The sequence below is a fragment of the Rattus rattus genome, chromosome 14 (assembly GCF_011064425.1).
Source record: "Rattus rattus isolate New Zealand chromosome 14, Rrattus_CSIRO_v1, whole genome shotgun sequence".
Taxonomy (NCBI): Eukaryota; Metazoa; Chordata; class Mammalia; order Rodentia; family Muridae; genus Rattus; species Rattus rattus.
This window is the reverse complement of record NC_046167.1, coordinates 33,949,065-33,969,487: the sequence shown is the minus strand read 5'-3', so window position 1 is coordinate 33,969,487 and position 20,423 is coordinate 33,949,065. Positions and strand designations below refer to the sequence as shown.

The following is a 20,423-nucleotide window of genomic DNA, read 5'->3' as shown; positions in this document are numbered from 1 at the left end:
CAGACCACTGCCTAGTTTTGTTTTGGTTTTTTTTTGTTGTTTTGGTTTTGGGTGTGTGTGTGTGTGTGTGTGTGTGTGTGTGTGTGTGTGTGTGTGTGTGTGTGTGTAACATGTTTGTCACTATGATTTAACTAAAGCCCAAGTTGGCAAATAGGCCTGCCCAAATGTTTACTGCTGAGGCCATCAGTGTCTTTTTACCTCCAGAGTGCTCGACTAACCTATAGGCTCAGGGACCAAACAGTTATTTTTAAAGGCAAGTAACTATTTAAAATTTACAACCACATGAGGCTTAATGATTTCTTAGAATCTTAATTTATAAGTAATTCCTAGATTTAAAGACAAAGATCTCTTGCATGTTAAACACATTTGGATGTGTTACACAGTCATATAGCTACCTCTCTCCTCTATTTCCTCATGGGACTGACTACCGCATCAGAGAGGCACTGTTCACTTCCCCCTCAGATCACTGAAGTTCCATGCATGTGCACATGCCGGCACCCACTCAAGCATCATCTGTGTTTTGAATTTAAGAGCAGTCTCAGGAAAATTATAAAACACATTAAGACTGCAGTCTACTCTAGGAACTAGTCTTGCAGAATGTGGAGCTTTAATTGTCCAACGCCAGCCCTTCTCGCTCTTCCTCCTGTAGAGATGACAACTCCAGGGCTGCCTGCTGCTCTGTTCTCCATGCCCCTCTGATGAAACCTGAATGCAGTTGCCGTTCGCTGCTGCCGTGCTCATGCGCTTGCTGTTGGTTCTCCCTGCTTGGAGGTGGCACGATCACATGCAGATTCTTCCAGGCACTTTCAATACCTGGAGAATTCAGCTCAGACACAGGCCAGAGCTTCCCCACCCTGCCACCGTCAGGGGACCTGGACAACTGTTACCCTTCCTCTTTCAGTTCATATGAAAGTACCAGGACCCAGGGTGCCTCTGGAGACCTCTCATGCTCAACTCTTCAGACGCCTCAACGGAACAGAGGAAAAGGAGGCTTTTATTGTAGCTCACCCACTGTTGACCCCTCCTCCTCCTGCTCAGGTGTCTCCCTGGGTAGCTCCAGTTACTAAACCCCGATGTCCTCAATGGGGTAGGTGTGCTGTTTAGCTGTAGCCCCACAGCCTTATTGTTGGAGATCTGAGGTATGTTGCTTTCCTAGTGAGCCGTGGCCCGGCAGCCTGTGCCTGACCGTCGGAACAGTGTCTCTTTAACACACTGTGAGCTCATGCCTACTCACCACGAAAAGCAGCAACATTGCCTGCGGCCTGCTGGGTCTACCTGGCGAGTTCTTTCTTGCCGACTGTGGGTATCACCGCCATCCTCACTGGCACCAAGATCTGACTTTCAGTGAGTGCTTCTGTGTCTTGTGTCTGCCATAGTCTCCCCTTTTCTCTGCTCTCAGCCTGACCTCTCACATACCTGGTGGGGCTTCATTTAGCTTTCAGGTTGTGCTTTCAGTGTGGTTTCATTTGAACCGACTCCCGATTCCTGATGTACCACATTGATCTTGGACCCCTGTTACGTGCTTTTATGAAACCCATTATTTCCCTTCATAATGCTTATCACAACTGTAATTACACAACAATTTAAGTTATTATCTGTTTTCCTCCAGGAGACTGTAATTTCCTTAGGGCAGAAATTATGTCTGCCTCACTCCCTGTGGCTGTGCCTAATGCAAAAGGCTTACCACACACCATCCTGGAAGGCAAGAGAGGAGAGAACCATTGCCATCATTGGATCCCTTTGCTCTGTCAGGGAAAGAATGGGCGATGCCTGGATATCTTTCAAAGCTTTTGTGAATTCTTGAGAGTAATTGTATAGTAGTGAAACGCTATACATTAAAGACCATGTAAAGCAAAGTTGTACTAAGATAAACAAGTATTCAGGGTGTCTTTGCTGGCAATATTTTCTTTGCTTAGTAGATCATATGGACTGAAAAGATACTATGTAACTGCTGGGCACCCGCACACAGCCTGAGGATGAGTGTGTGACTCTTAGGAGGCCGGTCAGCACACATAGAATGTGTTTTCCAGTCAGAATCTTTCCTTCTCCCTTTCTCTGTATTGCATCCTCTTCTCTCCATTTTTTTCTTCCTTCCTCCCTTTTTCCCCATCTTCTTTCCAAGTGTTTTAGGACAAGGGCCAATTTGTTCATTTCCAATAATGGAAAAACTGAAACAGTAGCAACTTTATGGGGTGATTCTATGTACTTATCTCTCTTTATCTCAGAGAAAGTCGTATATGCAGATTTTCTTTCTTTGGTCACATCTGGGACCTTCCTGAGCAATGTGCAGGACGCTGCATGGCAGCACTGAATTCCCTGTGGTGCACATCTGTTCTCTGTGTGGTTTATGTGTGTAATTGTAATGTCTAAGATACTGCTTCCTAGGAATGCTGGTTTAGGATAGGAAGTTCGGGAGCTGGTTCTCCTGTCAGTCACTGTGGTCTGTTGCATATAGTCCCACGTGCTAGGATTCTCTGTGTGTGTGCTGTCACATGCCGCTCAATGTTTGCAGTTCATTGGGCATTCTGATTGCTGCTCAGAGAAAGGAGAGTAGTGACTTCTTTTCCTTTATCCAGCTCTGACTTCTAGAAACAACACAGAAAATTATTTTTTTCATGCAAAATTTTTATCCTCAGGTAATCCGCCACCTAGAAGAGTAATGGAGAAAGCCTATTCTGGTGGCAGAAAATTCCCACTAGGTCCCTAAGCCAGAGTGTTCGGTGGCACACATCAATGCTGTGTCATTACTGCTACAGAACTCAAGAAAATTTTAATTACTGGATGACTTCTAAGAGCTATATATCTGTGTATTTGAAAAAGTATACCTGGTAGCCTTAAAATAAGGCAAATCAAGCATAACAGGATTAAAAAATGTCCCTGGTAGTCTAGAAGTGGACCTTTAAGTAATACACTAAGCTTACTGAAGATGGGCTCCGTTGGCTTTGGTGCTGTGAGGAAGGGCTTACTGTGAGGTCCAGTCTGGTTCCCCACTGCGGCTCTCAGTCCTGGCACTGCAGTCATGTGCCGCTGACAATGAAGGCACAGCCACTGCGGCTTTCTGTGGAGCGCTCCCTTGCTCTCCCTCAGGTGTCACTGTAGGCTTTCCATGTGTCCTCCTGGAAGGCAGCTCACATGTCATTCTGAAAATACAGCTGTAACTCACCCCAAAGCCTGGAACTGATGAGGAATTTGGGGAAATCTACCTTCATTTTTTATTTTTAAAAAATTGCCTGGGTGCAAAGAGATGGCTTAATGCAGTACTTCTCAACATGTGGGCCATGACCTCTTGGGGGCAGAATGACCCTCTTACAGGTGTTGTCTGCGTCTAACAGGAAACACAGATATTCACATTATCATTTATAACAGTATCCATATTGCAGTTAAGTGACAACGAAAATAATTGTATGGTCGGAGTCACTACAACATGGGTCACAGCATCAGGAAGATTAAGAACCACTGGATTAGTGGTTAAGAGTTTTTTTTGCCTAGCAGAGGACCCAGATTCTCTGGTTCCCAGCAACAGTGACAGCTCACAACAATCCATAACAGGTCCCAGGGACCTGATTTCCCTCTCTGATCTTCACAGACACCGGGCACTCGCCTAGTGAACGCAGATATGTGCAAGCAAAGGAGCCATGCCCTTAAAATAATCTGAGAAAGATTATTAATAATAGGATTGTACAACTTCATGGAAATGAGGGCAGATTCTCTTTCTTAGCACCTAGTTCTCTGGGGTTATTATTCAAGGAGATAGTGTTCCAAATCTGAACCAAAGTTGCATTTTTTTGAGCGCATGTGAGTTCTGTCTAAGCCCCCACATCCTAGGCACGCGCGCACACACACACACACACACACACACACACACACACACACACACGAGAGGGAGGGAGAAAGAGAGAGAGACAGAGAGAGAGAGAGAGGGCGAGCGAGAGCGAGAGCGAGAGAGCGAGCACCTGTGGTCCTATACTAAAAAGCCTGAGAAAGCAGAGAACTCAGAGCAGCAGGCCTATCTTACACATGCTCTTTGTAGAACTCAGACTTAACCAGTGCTTTTCAGATTTCAGGCTCTAGGTGTTTTGTTGTTATTGTTGTTTTGTTTCTCTGTTTCTTCTGGATGCCAAGCCTGTTCCCAATTATATTTCCCATACTGCCTTCACAGTCAGTTAGCAAGAGCAAATATACTTATAAATGTATGTACTAGAAATTTTTTACAAAATCTATGATGTATTAAAGTTATTCTTGTAATCTTCAAGGCTTAAAATTTGAACTTTTTTTTTCACTTCTCTTTGTTCCTTTGAGAGATGGCTAACACATTTTAATTTAATTTCCTCTTCCTCAACTCCAGCATATCAATAATGACCACATTCATGGAGAAAAGAAGGAGTTTGTGTGCCGCTGGCTTGATTGTTCAAGAGAGCAGAAACCATTCAAAGCCCAGTACATGTTGGTAGTACATATGAGAAGACACACCGGAGAGAAGCCTCACAAATGTACAGTAAGTACTTACCTGACAGCTTCAGCCCCTCACACTGACAAGCATGACACTTTGCCCTGTAGCTCTTTCCTGTTCTCAAGGGGTTTGAATACTCTTGACCCCAGGATCTGAAAGGGTAGTGAGGAGAGAATACTGTTTGTAGAGAGAGTATCTTCATGCTGAGCTTCAAACAGGCCTTCTCTGCAGAGCGACAAGCAGGCATAAGTGGCCCCATGAGCTCATGCCTTCTGTGTCTGCCGTATTCCTCCAGCTCAGCATACTGCAGGCCACTTAAGTTTTTATTTGTACATACAGTGGTCAAAGGATAATTTTGTGAAGTTGATTCTCTTGTTGCCCCTTTAGGTGTGTTAACAGGTATCCAACTCTATTGGTCAGGTTTACACAACTTGCACTTTGACCCATCTTATAGGCCTTAAGTTGAGCATTCTTTATGAAAAACAAAGTTCAGTATACCAGGCTTGGGATGTAGCTCATACCAGAGCGTTTCACTGCTGTGCACAGGCTTTGGGTGCTAATGTAAGGTTCTGGTTAGAAAGCCCTGTTCATTACTTCCGCAACCACTTGTGGACACAGCACTTGTGGACACAGCGCAGGTGCACTAAAACATTCGTATGGCACTGTTTGTTAGTGTGTATACGATATGAAGCATAAATGAACATCATGTCTGTATCATGTCTCAAGTGTTACTTGTATATGTCCTGAAACCTAAAAAGAACCCAAGTCCCTTCTTACCCCAAGCTTTTTGACGAGACAGTTCAGCTGCCTGTGGTTATCATGTCTCCTCACTCCTTGCTGGGTCACCACAGTGAGTAAGAAGCCTCTGGAGTAGGCTGGGGCTGCAGAGAGACTGGGCACTCTCTGGAGTTGCTGTGAGTGCTGTACAGCCCCTGGTACTTTACATCTTAAAGAGCCTTTACAAACATGATCAAATTCCATGCCTTTGTATGGACACAAAGCCGCATTAATGGACTTTGTGCTGAATCTGAAATCAGTGGGAATTGGAGGAGATCAATGAACAGATAATGAAATTCATTGTCCACATTGAGCTGTCTATTAAAAAAAAAATAGTAGAGGGAAAAAAAGCCTTCAGGAGTTTTACAGGCACTGACAATGCTTTGTCTTCAACTGCCCCAAGCCACATCTGAATCCCAATAAATGCAGAGTTTAGTGGGGGTTTTGTTCCCTGGTTTTGAAAAGCTGCTGACCCTTGAAAGGTCAAGTTTTTATCCACTTGGAGGGGGTGGGCGCAAACTGCAGCTGTTGTTGTGTAGAGTGGTCCAGATTTACCTGTTGTCCTCAGTTTGAAGGTTGCACAAAAGCCTACTCAAGACTCGAAAACCTGAAAACCCACTTGAGATCTCACACTGGAGAGAAGCCATATGTCTGTGAGCATGAGGGCTGCAACAAGGCTTTCTCTAACGCTTCAGATCGGGCCAAGCACCAAAACAGAACGCATTCCAATGAGGTAAGCCTTCTCTGCTACCCAAAGCTACCAGCAAAAGTAATGAGCTTCCATGGCATCATCTACCTGGTACAGCAGATGTGCTCTGTTTTATTTTCTCTGGGCTGTTCTCACTGAGTAGGCTCTGAGACCCCACAGGTCTGCAGGCGAAGGTTTGAGACCTCAAGTATGGACCATGTTTAGTGGGTAATTCAGATGAAGAAGAAATTCTGTGAAAAACTCTTGCTAAACTTAGTTTCCTGTTGCTCGGACCTGCCACCTACTGACCAGACAGTAGTAGCATTTAATTTAGAGTTCAGGCTGCTTGCTCTAATACCATGGACCCACACAAAGTAGGACCTGCTGCTGTCTAAAGACATTCAGAACCATCACACTAGCAAGTGACAGACAGCTCACTCCTAAAAGCATCCAATTTTATTTGTTTTCTAGGAGAGAGCAGTTTTATCACATACGTGATATCTAAAATTATTTTCATCAAGCAAACAGCTTAAACACAATTTTCAGATGTCTAAATTCCAGAGGATCATGGAAGATCTTCTTAGCAGCACAGTTAATATTTAAGCCTGTTATTGAAGATCAAATGAGCAAAGCTTTATCACAGTGGTTTGTGTTAGATTACCATTATTTTTAGATAATTGTCCCCAAACTACTGATAAATGTAAAAATGGTTGCAAATTTGTTCTAGCTAAGCTTTGATGCATATCTGGCTAAAAGCACAAAACTTCTTCTTGGTATAGCTGAAATGTTGACTCCTCGGTAAACTGTCCCCTTAATAAACCAAGTTTACCAATGCTCCCCTCATTTGGGATAGAAATGAGATAACTAAATAGCACATAGTTCAGGCATAAAAAAACGTATCCTTGGTTAATTTGAAACATTGTTGCAAAAGGAGGAATTTACATGTGTGAGTGGCCATTATGACCTCACCAGTTGTTGGCGAGTTTCACAACCTTGCAGTATCTAAACAAAGTGAGCCACTTTGCTCAGGAGACATTTGGCTTTAAGTAGAGGTGGGGGAATAGTTCTGGTAATAGAATAAAACAGATTAAAATGACCTTTAATGAAATTATCTACACTGTCTAAAATGTGTATTCAGATCTGATCATACTTGAAACTCAATAATTACAGATCCACAGACCCCAGCTCTTTCAAAAGGTCATGGTGTGATAAGGATGGGTAGGTCATTTTGAATCTCCTGTTAATGACCTAAGGAGATAGATTTCATTTTTTGTTATAAGTACTTTTTCTGACTATAATAGCCACTGTGTCATCTGATGCTGTTGTTTTGAACACTTTAGGGAATCTAGAATGGGTAAATCCATGGAGACAAAATAGCTTGAGGCTGAGGGAATAGCAGACTGCTGATTTTAGTGCTAGAATGTTATAGAATTATTATAAACATGAAGAATGCCCTTAGTTGTTTTTCTGTCAATCTCAATTTCAATTCATAGAGTTTGAAAATCTTTGCTTAGAATTTTAATTAAAATAGTAATTAAATTAGCTATTTTTCATATACTTAAGTAAAAGAAGACATTCATTCCTTTTTGTAGAGTTTAGCCAACCTCCCCTACTGTACAGAAATTTGGTTAGTGAGTATATTGAGACAGGGATATGCAAATATATAGATTTTCATTGTTTATGAACTTAAAACATGTACACACATCTGCTTATTTTAGGTATAGTCTAGTTATTGTTTTTTCTTTGCTGATGTTAGGATTATATGAGGATTAAACCTCTCGGGAAACTGGAAGATGACTTGGGCAATAATGTTGTTACCAGGAGTGAGCAATAGCACATAATTAAGATTTACTCACACACACACAATCATTTTTCTCTGTACCGTGTATGGGGCTCTTTGGTTTTCAGAATGGAGGCCGCCACAGTTCCACATATATAGAAGTTAGGTCTGTGCTGGAAATCCAGGTTCTTGCAGTCCAGTGAGCCCATCCTAGATAACTCCTGGTATTTACTTGCAGTTATTTTATTCTCTTATTTATGACTTCACTTCTTTGCTAAGCAAAGAAGTTGTATGTGAGGACTTTTTGCTCTGATGGGTGTAGCCAAGAACTCAACGGGTAGATCCAGACACGCAGTTCCTTATATAACAAAAAAGCTGTCATGGCATTTCTCTATGACTTTTGTCCTTGCTCCTTCGGGGTCCCTGGGCTGTGACCTCTGAAAGGACTCCCCAGTATAGATCATAGTTTGTGTTACTCCTGGAGCTACCTTTATGACCATGCTCCAGACCACTCGTGAGCAGGATCTTTTCTAGGGAACCTTCATTTTTGGCCTCTCATCGTCATTGCTTTTATTCCACAGAGTCTCATTCTTTGTTTTCGCTACCAAGCCAAAGTGCTTCCTCATAAGAAACGCTCCATTGCGCACGTGTTTACCATGGGACATATGCAGTTGCAAGCATCATATGCACCCATGAGATGGCAGTTAAGCCCAGATTTTAGTAACTGACACCTCCCAGGATTATCCCAACCAAAAAATGAGTCCTCCGTTGTCTACATCTTTGGGATTCATACTTTATACTATAAGTGATTGCATGGTCTCGTTTTTCCTACCAGAAAAGATTCTGCATATAAAATATAAAGGATTACATAAAGAATCATGTATTTATTGAGGTTACACATCTTTATATGCAGGAAATCTTACATATGGTAGCACTCATTTGATGTTCAGTGAAAAATAAAATTTATCTGGGAATAGTAGCTCAATGCTATAATCCTAGTGCCTGGGAGGCTGAGGTGAGAGAATTCACAGCTAGCGTGGTCTATAGAAAAAGAACTTATTCCTCTCACTGATAAATTGTAGTCAGGAGAAAACATATCAACTGCTTTCCAAAGGTACCTGGATATGCAAGTCAAAATGGTAAACATCATGTCTGAAGTTGAATGTCTAAGACATGAAAACCTGACCGCTTAATGCTTCTGCTATTATCCTGGCATTTTATTGCTGCCACATAATTTCAAGACCAAGCTCCAGAGTTGTGGTTATGTGTTTTGTTTTAAAGTATAAACTTCCAGAACCTGTGTTCTTATGTATTTTTGTAGGTGACATTTAATGTGCATGTTCACATGCAAGGGTACATGGTCACTGGTGTGCCATTGGTCTTAAAAAAATGCTAGTTCTGATAAACTTCTCTGTGCACATTGCCAGCCAGCTGTGAACCCATTTCCAGGCGAGTCTTAATATTCACATGAATGTGTTTGTAGGAAGAGTAGCTCATCCAGTCCCTATCCTGTACCCTGTCATTGTCTTCTCTCCCCTTGCCCACACACCTACCTGCATCAGGCACTCTGCTGATGGAGCAGCCTGTCCCATCTGTGCTCTGAGCAAGCACAGGGTTGATGTACAAACACCCAAAGGTAATGGCACTGTCAGAGCCATTCTTCCGTCCCTAATGCATGGAATCCTGTACTCTCATTTCATCATATATATGTGGCAAATCACGGAGCTCCTGAGTAGACATAATCTGTAGTTAATGGGAATCAATTCTATCCAACTGAATCTTACATTTGAAGGTAAAGTCTCTCTCAGGATAATGTTCGAAATCTTCACTTCTCTACGTTAACAGAATTTCAGCATTTTAGGTTGCTCTCATTGTGGCCGTAGGCTTTTAGTGAAAAAGCATCTTTTAGACATGCATTCTACAAGACAGGGTGTTCAGCAAGGATAAGAGATACATTATTTTAATCATGCTTTTTATGATGATTTCTTATATACTAGCTTACCATCTGGTACACAGAGGTGGAAATACATAATCCTCTCATTGCTTTCAGCAAGGGATCATGCCCAGAACCCCAGCCCACACCAGAATCTGAGAATACATAAGTCTCTTCACTAAAATGCTGCAATATCATATAATATATACATATATATGTGTATGTATGTATGTATGTATGTATGTATGTATGTATACACACACTCTTATACTTCTGATTACATCTACTGCCTGCTGCAGTGTAATGCCATGTAAATAGCTGCTCTGTTGTTTGGGGCAACAAGAAGAAGCATCTATTCATGATCACTGCATGTATAAGGTTTTCACATTACAGGTATGAAGTTCTTGTGTTTTCAACCTGAAGTTAGTTAAGTTTGTGGATGTAGAGCCCTTGGGCAGGCAGAGCTGACTTTACTCAATACCAACATCCCAGAATGCTACTCTTGGAAGGCAAGGAAACAAAGATCACCATTCTGGCATTGTTATGTGATTCTGTGATTATATGAATATTTTGTTATAAATGCCCCAGTGTTTTTTAACTGTGTCAGGAGGCACGGTGGATGCCTCAGGGGAAAAATAAAATTAGCAGGGAGAAGTTCTGCTAGCAGACCTGGAACGTCAGAGGAAAGACGGTCGGGAGTCTTGGGTTTCTGTAAATCCCTCAGCAACCTTGAGAAGTATATGGAGTGGGTGTGGAGAGTCTGTGATGAGGCTATGAGTTTAGACCAGAGACCTTCAGAGGGTTTTTACATCCAAACCCCAAACAGTTACCCAAATGAGCATTTAGTTAAACAATGTGAAAACAGCTCTGGGCAGCTTAGTTTTATTTCCTATTATAATACCTATGTACAAATAGCACATTTTCAAAGCAAAGAATTATTATATCTAAGAACCAAGATAATAAATTTCTTCACACAGCCCATCTCCTATAAGATGTATACAAGTATCCTGATATCATCTTCTTGTAAGCCTCTCTCCATTATCATCATCAATAGAGGGAGAGCCATGATACTTCCACTCAGAGCATAAGTGCTTCCAACAATGTAAAGGCAATTTATACACTACTACCACTCGCAGAGCTCTCTAAATAATACCTATTAAGCTAGATCCTATGGACACTGAACAATATTCAAATAGGCTTTTCTAAGTCATTAGACCTGATAGGTATCTGAATGCTGGGGAAGTGCTTTTGAAAGAATAGAGTTGTAATGAGCAATTGCTAAGTCATAATCACTTTTATTGCCATTCATCAACAATTCCTTTTTGTGGAATTTGCTAGAAACCATATGTATGCAAAATCCCTGGCTGCACCAAGCGTTACACAGACCCCAGCTCTCTCCGGAAACACGTGAAGACTGTGCATGGCCCTGAGGCTCATGTTACCAAGAAGCAGCGTGGGGACATGCACCCTCGGCCTCCACCACCTAGAGATTCTGGCAGCCATTCACAGTCCAGGTCCCCCGGCCGGCCGACTCAGGGAGCATTCGGTGAGCAGAAGGAGCTGAGCAACACTACCTCAAAGCGGGAAGAATGCCTCCAGGTGAAGACTGTCAAGGCTGAAAAGCCCATGGTATGTCATTCACTCTCCTGTTCTGCCAGAGCCGACCAGGCTCATTGAGAAAAGCCCAGCAACATGTCAAAGGACAACACTATCCCCTTTCATTGTATCCAGCCATGCTGATGTGAGAGTCGTGAGCCCATTGAGACTGCTCACTAGAAGTTAATCTGCTTAGGTAATAACTTTGCTCAGAGGGAGTCTCTAAGATTCTTACCTGACTTATAAAACCGATCCTTAGCTGTACCACTTGTGGTACACAGACATGGCTGTCAGTGTCTCCACTGTGGCTACTCTGTAGAAAATCATTCCTTGAGCCTTTCTGCAAATACATTTTCTGTCTTCCTTGCCCTGGTGACCCCAAGAAGAATAAGCTGAAGTCCTTATTCTTTGGGGGTTTACAGTTCAGTGGGATGTGCAGATTGAAAGACAAATACAATTCCGATGAGTGGGTTTAAACACAAGTCTGTGAAAAGCCTTCTAGGGAAGGAGAATCAGCAATGTGCTGTGAGGGTAGAGGCCCTGAGGACACAGTTCAGCACTCAGCCAGGAGCTCCAGGAGAAGGGGAGGGAGATGAGAGGCACCAGTTGTAGGGTTTGCCAGAGCCAAGGGGGAGTAGGCAAGGGGAAGACTAGTGTTGTGATCACGGGCTAAACAGCTCAGGGAAAGTGGAGACTGTGACAGGATCTGTATGTCACCACAACCCCATGATACCTTCTATTACATAAAAAAAAAAAAATAGAATTTCTGGAGTTAGTTATTTACAGCAGTTTCTCTTAAAAATGACATGGTATGGGAATGTTTATAGACAAATTAGATTATATAAAGATAGAACTCAAAGAGTTGCAGACCGAACCCTATATTTCCAGGTGAGAAAGTTGAAGTTTCCTCTAGGTTAGTTACGGGATCCCTTTCCCCACAGATGCCGTGCGCTCATATGCATTAAATACCAGATACCTTCACAGACACTTATTAATGAACATTACATTTCTAATATTATTTCTTTTAAAACATGTCTTTAATTTGGCCATCATGCTATAAATTAAATTCTTTCTCCTTTTTTCTTATTAATGCAACACCTCTTCTGTCTATTGCTCCCAAATGTCTTGTTGTCACTTCCTAAGGACAGTGGGTAATAAGGTGAGGGAATTTTGGCTTCTCTATTCTTTTTTTTGTTTGTTTGTTTTCATTTCAACATGCAAGTTTTCTTCCCATTTCATCTTTGTTTGGATTTTATGGCATTGTGATATCTATCGTTGGTGAGCATTGCTCAGCTCTGTGCCTTGAACATAGCATGTGAAAACTGTGAAGTTAGATGATGACTCATTGTTATTTTTGCCTGGGACTTCATAAGTCACTCTGGGCCAACCAAGCAGTTGTTCTCAAATTCTATTTAATTACTATCTTGACCTAGGATAAGTTCAAGTGTGGGACTAGATACGTACTGTGTTCTTTGAAGAAGACTTAGAATTTTTAGCAACTTAACCTCCATCCAATTGAGTGCATATAAGTAGTTTTCTGACTGTAAGAACCTGCTCTTTCTTACATGTTCTGCGGCATGTGTATGCGTAGTCCTATACACAGATCTGTGTACATATATCTATTTTGATTATGTTGAAGAGTGAAAATTACCCAAAGCTTTAAAAACTCGTAGCACCTCTGGAAGAGCTGATATCTCAATTCTTTGCTGAGGCAAAATGATTAGGAATTCACATACTCCTGATCAGATTTACAAATCTTCCTTAGCTCTGCTTGGTTGCCCAGGTTGAAGTTACTGCACCATGTGGCACTTGCTGAGAAAGTATGCGTTTGCTTGTATTCCTATGATGTGAAAGTAGATAAAGTGAGACGTTCCCGGGAGCTACCTCTACAGACACTTCCTCAGCATCATTGTTCATCTCACCTGAGATCACTGAGTGGGTTTTTACTGGTTGTTAGTGGCTCCGGTTTGTATAGGAACTCTGGGTGGGGGGTATTGCAGAGGCTCAGATTAGCCATCTTAGGGGTCTAAGATGTGGCTTTCGGTGGCCAATGAACTTTTCTCAACACCACTTTTGTTCTTAAAACGACGTGACTTCATCAGTATGTACCCTTGCAGTTTTATATAGACCAACTAGCTGTACGCTGTGAGACCTATCCTGTGTGCTATAGATCTATTCCCAGACCCTGCGCTGGTCAGACTTTCCACCTACTATTCCATAAGCCCTGGCATAGACAAAAGTAGTACTCTCTTTGATTAGAACTAGTTGGTAGGATTAAGTTTTCATTAGTTACATAATTCTCTTCTAGCGTCTATTTGGTTAAGATTAGGAGATCATACTAAGAGAGGCACACACCGAGAGGAACCATAAATCAATCTACAAACTCAGGGCTACTATCCACTGCAGCTTGTCTTCCCTTCTGAGTGTGACCGAGCAAAAGGATTCATATTTCACCAGTTACAGCCACCCTGAATGTGGCAGGGAAGAAGACAGAATTGTTTGAGAACCAGGTCTGGATAGCCTACAGGTATCTTTGTTGGAAGGAGATAAAGTATTTTATAAAGCATCCCCTATGTGTATGCTGTAGCGCAGCAAAATGAACCCCAGGTGGAACAGTAATAGTTACCAAAGCTTGGAACCTCCTCATCTTTAACTCTGCCAGGTCTTTATACTTAGGTACTCTGTGCGATTTGTATCAATTTCCAGTAACAATTGCTCCATTAAGAATTGATCCCATTGTATACATAAATACTCTGTTATAGTGAATGGTGAAGAAATTTGCCCAGAAATAATGTCCTGGAGGTAGAATTGAAAACAAGAAAGTATGTCTGCGTAGTTGGCATTTGAAACAGGGTGTCATGGCTGATAGCTCTGATCATACCACATCTAGCATCTTCCGCCATCCAGCACCTCCCCTGTGTATCAGCCCGGTTGGTGGGCCATTCTCATTTTGGCCCAAACATCCACCAACACATAGTTTTTCTTCTCATTTAACCTGCTGATAACCTGAAGGTTTTGGCTTGCATGAGGTGTCATTTTAGCTTCCTCTCCTTGACCCTTCCTGATGTCATTTTGTTCCTTTCTCCTTGATCCCAATAGACATCTCAGCCAAGCCCTGGTGGTCAGTCTTCATGCAGCAGCCAACAGTCCCCCATCAGCAACTATTCCAACAGTGGGCTCGAGCTTCCTCTGACTGATGGAGGTAGTATAGCAGACCTCAGTGCCATCGATGAGACCCCAATCATGGACTCGACCATTTCCACGGCAACCACAGCCCTTGCTTTGCAAGGCAGGAGAAACCCAGCAGGGACCAAATGGATGGAGCATATCAAACTTGAAAGGCTAAAGCAAGTGAATGGAATGTTTCCAAGACTGAACCCTATTCTACCCTCCAAAGCCCCTGCGGTATCTCCTCTCATAGGAAATGGTAAGTCCCACACTAGATCTGTCCGCTCAGGCTATTTCTTTTCCTTTCATTGTAGCCAGAACACACCAAGAGGACCTAGAACCCTTGGTTTTATATTGGTTAGTTTCTCCACAGATCCTTAACTTAGGCTAGAACCTGTGTCGATGTTGAACCATTTGCACTGCTTTTCCAGATGGTCCATATTTTGAAAATAATAGCAGAATGATACTAGAACAAACAAATTAAAATGTGAAGAACTCAGATTTTGATGAAGAAATTGTAATTGTTCGGGTTTGAGTGGGGCAAGAAAATCCTCCACAATAGGTGTGTTTGTGGTTAGTGCCTCAACTCTAGTCTCCAAAAGCATAAAACCAAGAACATTTTACCTGTTTGCCCAGTTCAGGGAACTGCAGATGCTCGTCAGCACCTTACCAATGTTAAGGCATTCTCAATGCTACATCTCTCTTTCTCTCCCTCCCCTCTGTGCCTTCCCTCCAGGCACACAGTCAAACAACAGCTACAGTTCAGGCGGGCCCGGGACCCTTCTCCCGAGCAGAAGTGATCTGTCGGGTGTAGACTTCACTGTGCTGAACTCGCTCAGCAGGAGGGACAGCAACACCAGCACCATCAGCTCTGCCTACCTGAGCAGCCGCAGATCCTCGGGCATCTCCCCCTGCTTTTCCAGCCGCAGGTCCAGTGAGGCGTCGCAGGCTGAAGGGCGACCCCAGAATGTGAGTGTGGCCGACTCCTACGATCCCATCTCCACAGATGCTTCACGGAGGTCCAGCGAGGCCAGCCAGGGTGATGGGCTGCCCAGTCTGCTCAGCCTCACCCCCGTGCAGCAGTACCGCCTTAAGGCCAAGTATGCTGCTGCCACGGGTGGCCCGCCACCCACACCTCTGCCCCACATGGAAAAGCTGAGCCTGAAGACCAGGATGGCCCTGCTAGGGGAGGGGAGGGACTCAGGGGTGACTCTGCCTCCAGTCCATCCTCCTCGGAGATGCAGTGATGGAGGAGGCCATACATACAGCAGGCGTCACCTACTGCCTCATGATGCTCTAGCAAACAGTGCGAGGAGAGCCAGCGACCCTGTGAGGACCGTCTCCGAGAACATGTCACTTCCCAGGGTTCAACGCTTCAGCAGCCTGAATAGCTTTAATCCTCCAAATTTGCCTCCATCCGTGGAAAAGCGTAGCTTAGTGCTGCAAAATTATACCCGGCAGGAGAGCACCCATCCCCGGTACTTCCAAGCATCCCCTTGCCCTCCCAGCATCACAGAGAATGTTGCCCTGGAGGCCCTGACCATGGATGCTGATGCTAACTTGAATGATGAAGATTTCCTGCCAGATGATGTGGTACAGTATTTAAATTCCCAGAACCAAACAGGGTATGGGCAGCAATTACAGAGTTCCGTCTCTGAAGATGGCAAAGTAGCCCGTGAGCCAGACGACTTGGACTTACCGGGGCTGCCAGACAGTCATGTTGGCCAGCAGTACCCAGCTCTGGAGCAACCCTGCTCCGAGGGCAGTAAAACTGATTTGCCCATCCAGTGGAATGAGGTCAGCTCTGGAAGTTCTGATCTGTCATCCTCCAAGCTGAAGTGTGGTCAGCGCCCTACCGTACAGCAGGCTCGAGGCTTTGGGTTATACAACAATATGGTGGTACATCCACAGAACCTGTGGAAGGTTGGCACTGGCCCAGCTGGGGGATCTCAGACCCTTGGGGAGAATGGCAGTAGCTACAGTGACCCAGAGCACTTTGCAATCCACAGTGGGGATGGACTTGGCCCCAGTGGAGACACTTTCCATGAACAGGCCTATAAGACCCAGCAGTATGGGAGCCAGCTCAGCAGGCAGCCACTGACTTCCAGTGTTCTAGACAGTGCCTGTGGTGCTGGGATTCAAGGGTCCAAGCTGAAAGGCAACAGTTTGCAAGAGAATGGGGGTTTGCTAGATTTTGGCCTGTCCATGGCACCAAATGAGTTAGCTGGCAACATAGTGAATGGCATACAAACCCAAGAACAAATGGGACAGGGGTACATTGCTCCTCAGCTACTCAGTGGCAGCATGCAACACCAGGGGCCCAGTCGCCCCGGTCAACAGGTACTAGGGCAGGTTGGTGCTACCTCACATATCAACATCTATCAAGGGACAGAGAGCTGCCTACCAGGGACTCAGGACAAGATCAGCCAGCCATCAAGTATGGCAGTTATCAGGGGCTACCAGCCCTGTGCCAGCTATGGGGGCAGCAGGCGTCAGGCAATGCCAAGGGGCAGCCTCACTCTGCAACAAGGACAGCTCAGTGACGTGAGTCAGACAAGCAGGGTGAACAGCATCAAAATGGAGGCACACGGGCAGTCCCATCAGCTCTGCTCTAGCATGCAGAATTATTCCGGTCAGTTCTATGACCAAACCATGGGCTTCAGTCAGCAAGACAGGAAAGCTGGCTCATTCTCCCTCTCAGAGGCCAACTGCCTGCTACAGGAGAATGGCACTGAAAATTCTGAGTTACTTTCCCCAGGTGTTAACCAGGTGACCAGCACAGTTGACAGCTTTGAGAGTCATGACCTAGAAGGCGTGCAGATTGATTTTGATGCCATCATAGATGATGGGGACCATACCAGCCTAATGTCAGGGGCCCTGAGCCCCAGTATCATTCAGAACCTTTCCCACAGCTCCTCCCGTCTCACCACACCTCGGGCATCCCTCCCATTCCCTTCTCTGTCCATGAGCACCACCAACATGGCTATTGGGGATATGAGTTCTTTGCTGACCTCCCTTGCAGAAGAAAGCAAGTTCCTTGCAGTTATGCAGTAGGCAGTAGGCAAAGAGGACCACAAATAGAGGTAAAAGAATTAGGACTTGAAAGACTGAAATGACTCTGGTTTTTTGTTTTTTGTTTTTGTTTTGTTTTGTTTTTTCCTTTTTTAAGTTCTGTGTGTATTTTAGCAATCTCATCTCACCTGACTGGGATGTGTCTCAAGTATATTCCTTTTATGGAAAAGGACTCTGAAAAACCCTATGGTATTCTAGGGGAGAAACTGTCTTCCATTTCAGGTTGAATCAGTATTGTGACCTTCAAATCACCCTTGTTCTTTTAACCTGTAAGCTGCCCTCTTGTGAGTGAACCAATGGAAATGTATAATGCGCATAGAAGAGAAGCCATCAGATTAAGAGATTCGGCCTGCTTCTCTGACATCCCAAGAACTAGGAATTGGTGTGCTTGTGACCAAGGGGTTGCAGATCCACCTTTTTAAAGTTTTTCTTTACAGTACTCAGTGACTTGCTTTTATGTATGTATGTGTATTTTTAATTTTCACACTGAGTACAAGAATTGAATGAGTAGTGAATTTGAAGATTATTTGTGGGCGCCACATAGCTAGTATAAATCGCAGGTTCTTACGTGTCCTCCACCTGGATTCAATTCAGGGCATACTTTTAACAGCTGCACAAGAGTTGAAATGTGGGGATCCTGGAAACGAAGTAGTTTGATCAGGATTTTTTAGGGGTTAAAGTGTTCTGTAAGTATCCCATGGGTTCGTCTCTATGGTCAGTTCTCGGTTATCTTGCGTACATTCCCTCCACCTTTCTGAACAGTCGGTTACTTAGCACTGCTGTGAGCGTGCACGTGCTGTCGATGTTCAGATGTGTCAACGCTTTTAGCTTTTTGGTATAAAGTTAGACCAATTATAGATCGAAACAATTGGATAGAATCACTTCGCAGATTGTTTTTTTGGACCTGCTATAATTATTCATTGGTTTCACCTCTTTACTCATTGTCATAGGTTACTGAGAACTGACTATATATAGCTCTGCGTAGGTATTTAAACAACCCACAACTAGATGCATCACTACCATTTATTAAATTCACTACAGTTGAGAGAAAAAGGTACTTTCTCAGTGCCCTATTATAAAGGAAAAAAATGTGTAAAACTTTGTTGTAAAAGGCAAACCGCACATACATTACCATCAGGAATAAATTGCTTTAGCCATTTTTAGCATTGGAGAGCGTGAAAGATGATATTTAGTAGCCATGTGAATTCCACATACCGTCTGTCCTTAACATTGGACTCATACTTTTGTATTCAGATTTTAAAGATTTACACAGTGCAGCTGTTCGTTACATGCAGTTCACACATGAGAGTCATCTGTGTACACAGAGTGCATGGATTAAATAGCTATTACTTTAAAACTGTAAACAAAGTAAAATGTTTACCCACCAGCCCCAATATTGGATTTCCCCCAGGTAATTCCTGACAGGGTTGTGTGACCTCTCCTCTTAAATCCCGCCCTCTAAAATTAGGAGTAGAAAGGTGAAAACCCAGTAGGTGTTAGGTAATAGGAAGAATGTTATGACCAGCCAATTTTGTTCATGCCTGTTTTGTCTTTTGGAGCCCAAATTTCAACAGGGGAGCAACTCTACCATGTAAAATGCCTTTGTGGCTATGCTAGCCAGTTTACTTTCTGATAGATGTCCCAAGGACAAGTAAAACAATCTGTAAGTTCTCCATGCCCTGCAGCCTTCTCCCAGGTTCCTTATTACTGGTCTGGTCTGAGTTTAGGAGACTAAATAAAGCAAGGCCTCTTTTTGCCTCAAGCAGGTCACATTTTCATCACAAAATGGGTGATGGACTATCTGAATTTCATTTGTCAAAAGTCTTTTTAGTTTTTAGGTCTCAGTCTGGGTCTGATCTGGCACGCCCGAATTTTTGGCCCAGTCTCTTTATTACTTTTGATTTCAAAGCAGGGATTCAGGATTCTCTTCCTTCCTCAGCAAGAAGAGTGAGCTTGATGCCTGGTCATAGCCATTGCCTCCTGCAGCAGAGACCTTTCTGGGCGGAGTCCTTGCATGTGACCTTGAAGTTCTCAAGTGCAGTGACTTCCTTTATTGGCAGCCTCTCCTAGGAGACCGTCAGTGCACAGAGCCAGCACCCCTGCCTCCTGACCTTCTACTTTTGACTCGGTTTTTTTTTTTTTTAATTGTTTATTTTCATTCTTATTTTCTAAGCGGTTGCCTTTAGATTTATGGAATTGATGTTTCCACTTAAAATATCTTACCTTTCTCAATATGAAGATTTCAGGACACAGGTAAAAAAAAAAAAAAAGGAAGGTGAAAGGGTTCTGTCCCTAGATTTCAACAATCTGTCACGATAGTTCAGGAAGCATCATTTGGTCACTAAAGCTATCCCGTGGGACCTGAGATGTAGGCTTGGTGTTTCCTATCAAAAACCCACCCAGAATCAGCAGCCTCTCTTCATTCCGTGGCTGCTGTATTCAGGGAAACAGCTTTGGCTCTTGTGTCACAGCTGCTTTTAATGAGAAGGACAGGCTCATGCATGGCACTCTTGGTTAATGTCTGCGTTAAATGGTTTTTGGTTTTCATAACTCTTCTGAAGAAGTAGCTAACTCACTTCCCTGCTCCTCACATGCTGGCTTGTCCTGAGCCACAGGTTTTGATTCTTGCAATGTATGTGCCTTATTTTATGTTTCCTTGTCAATGAGAAGGACCAGTTGCTGTTGTCCAGTCAGCACTCAGAGGCTGCATGCCCAGACAGTGTTACCAGGAAACGAGCACAGGACTGTGGCGGTGGTCTGCAGTGTTGGGTGATCTGATTTCCTGGGTTGTTTGAAGCTAATAGGAGGGTGTTCTCCTCTGACAAGTTACCCTTGTATATCCTGCAAATGTGTAAGATAAACTGTGTTCCTTTTCTCCATCATTTTTTAGATTTTTAAAGAATAAAATGTGTAATCCTTTTTAAAGAACAACACATGTAAATACATTCAAGTATTGTAG

At 43.5% G+C, this 20,423-nt stretch overlaps 1 protein-coding gene across 1 annotated transcript in view; it reads left to right on the top strand.

Moving 5' to 3' along the window:
- The window catches only part of Gli3 (GLI family zinc finger 3), an 89,907-nt gene extending 70,081 nt beyond the window's left edge, over nucleotides 1-19,826 (top strand). Inside the window, exons 6-10 of the mRNA XM_032884213.1 lie at nucleotides 4,346-4,495; nucleotides 5,796-5,960; nucleotides 10,967-11,257; nucleotides 14,324-14,651; nucleotides 15,129-19,826. Coding sequence (XP_032740104.1) covers nucleotides 4,346-4,495; nucleotides 5,796-5,960; nucleotides 10,967-11,257; nucleotides 14,324-14,651; nucleotides 15,129-17,446 — 3,252 coding nt within the window. The 3' untranslated portion in view covers nucleotides 17,447-19,826. The remainder of the gene's footprint in view (nucleotides 1-4,345; nucleotides 4,496-5,795; nucleotides 5,961-10,966; nucleotides 11,258-14,323; nucleotides 14,652-15,128) is intronic.
- Nucleotides 19,827-20,423: the final 597 nt, after the last annotated feature.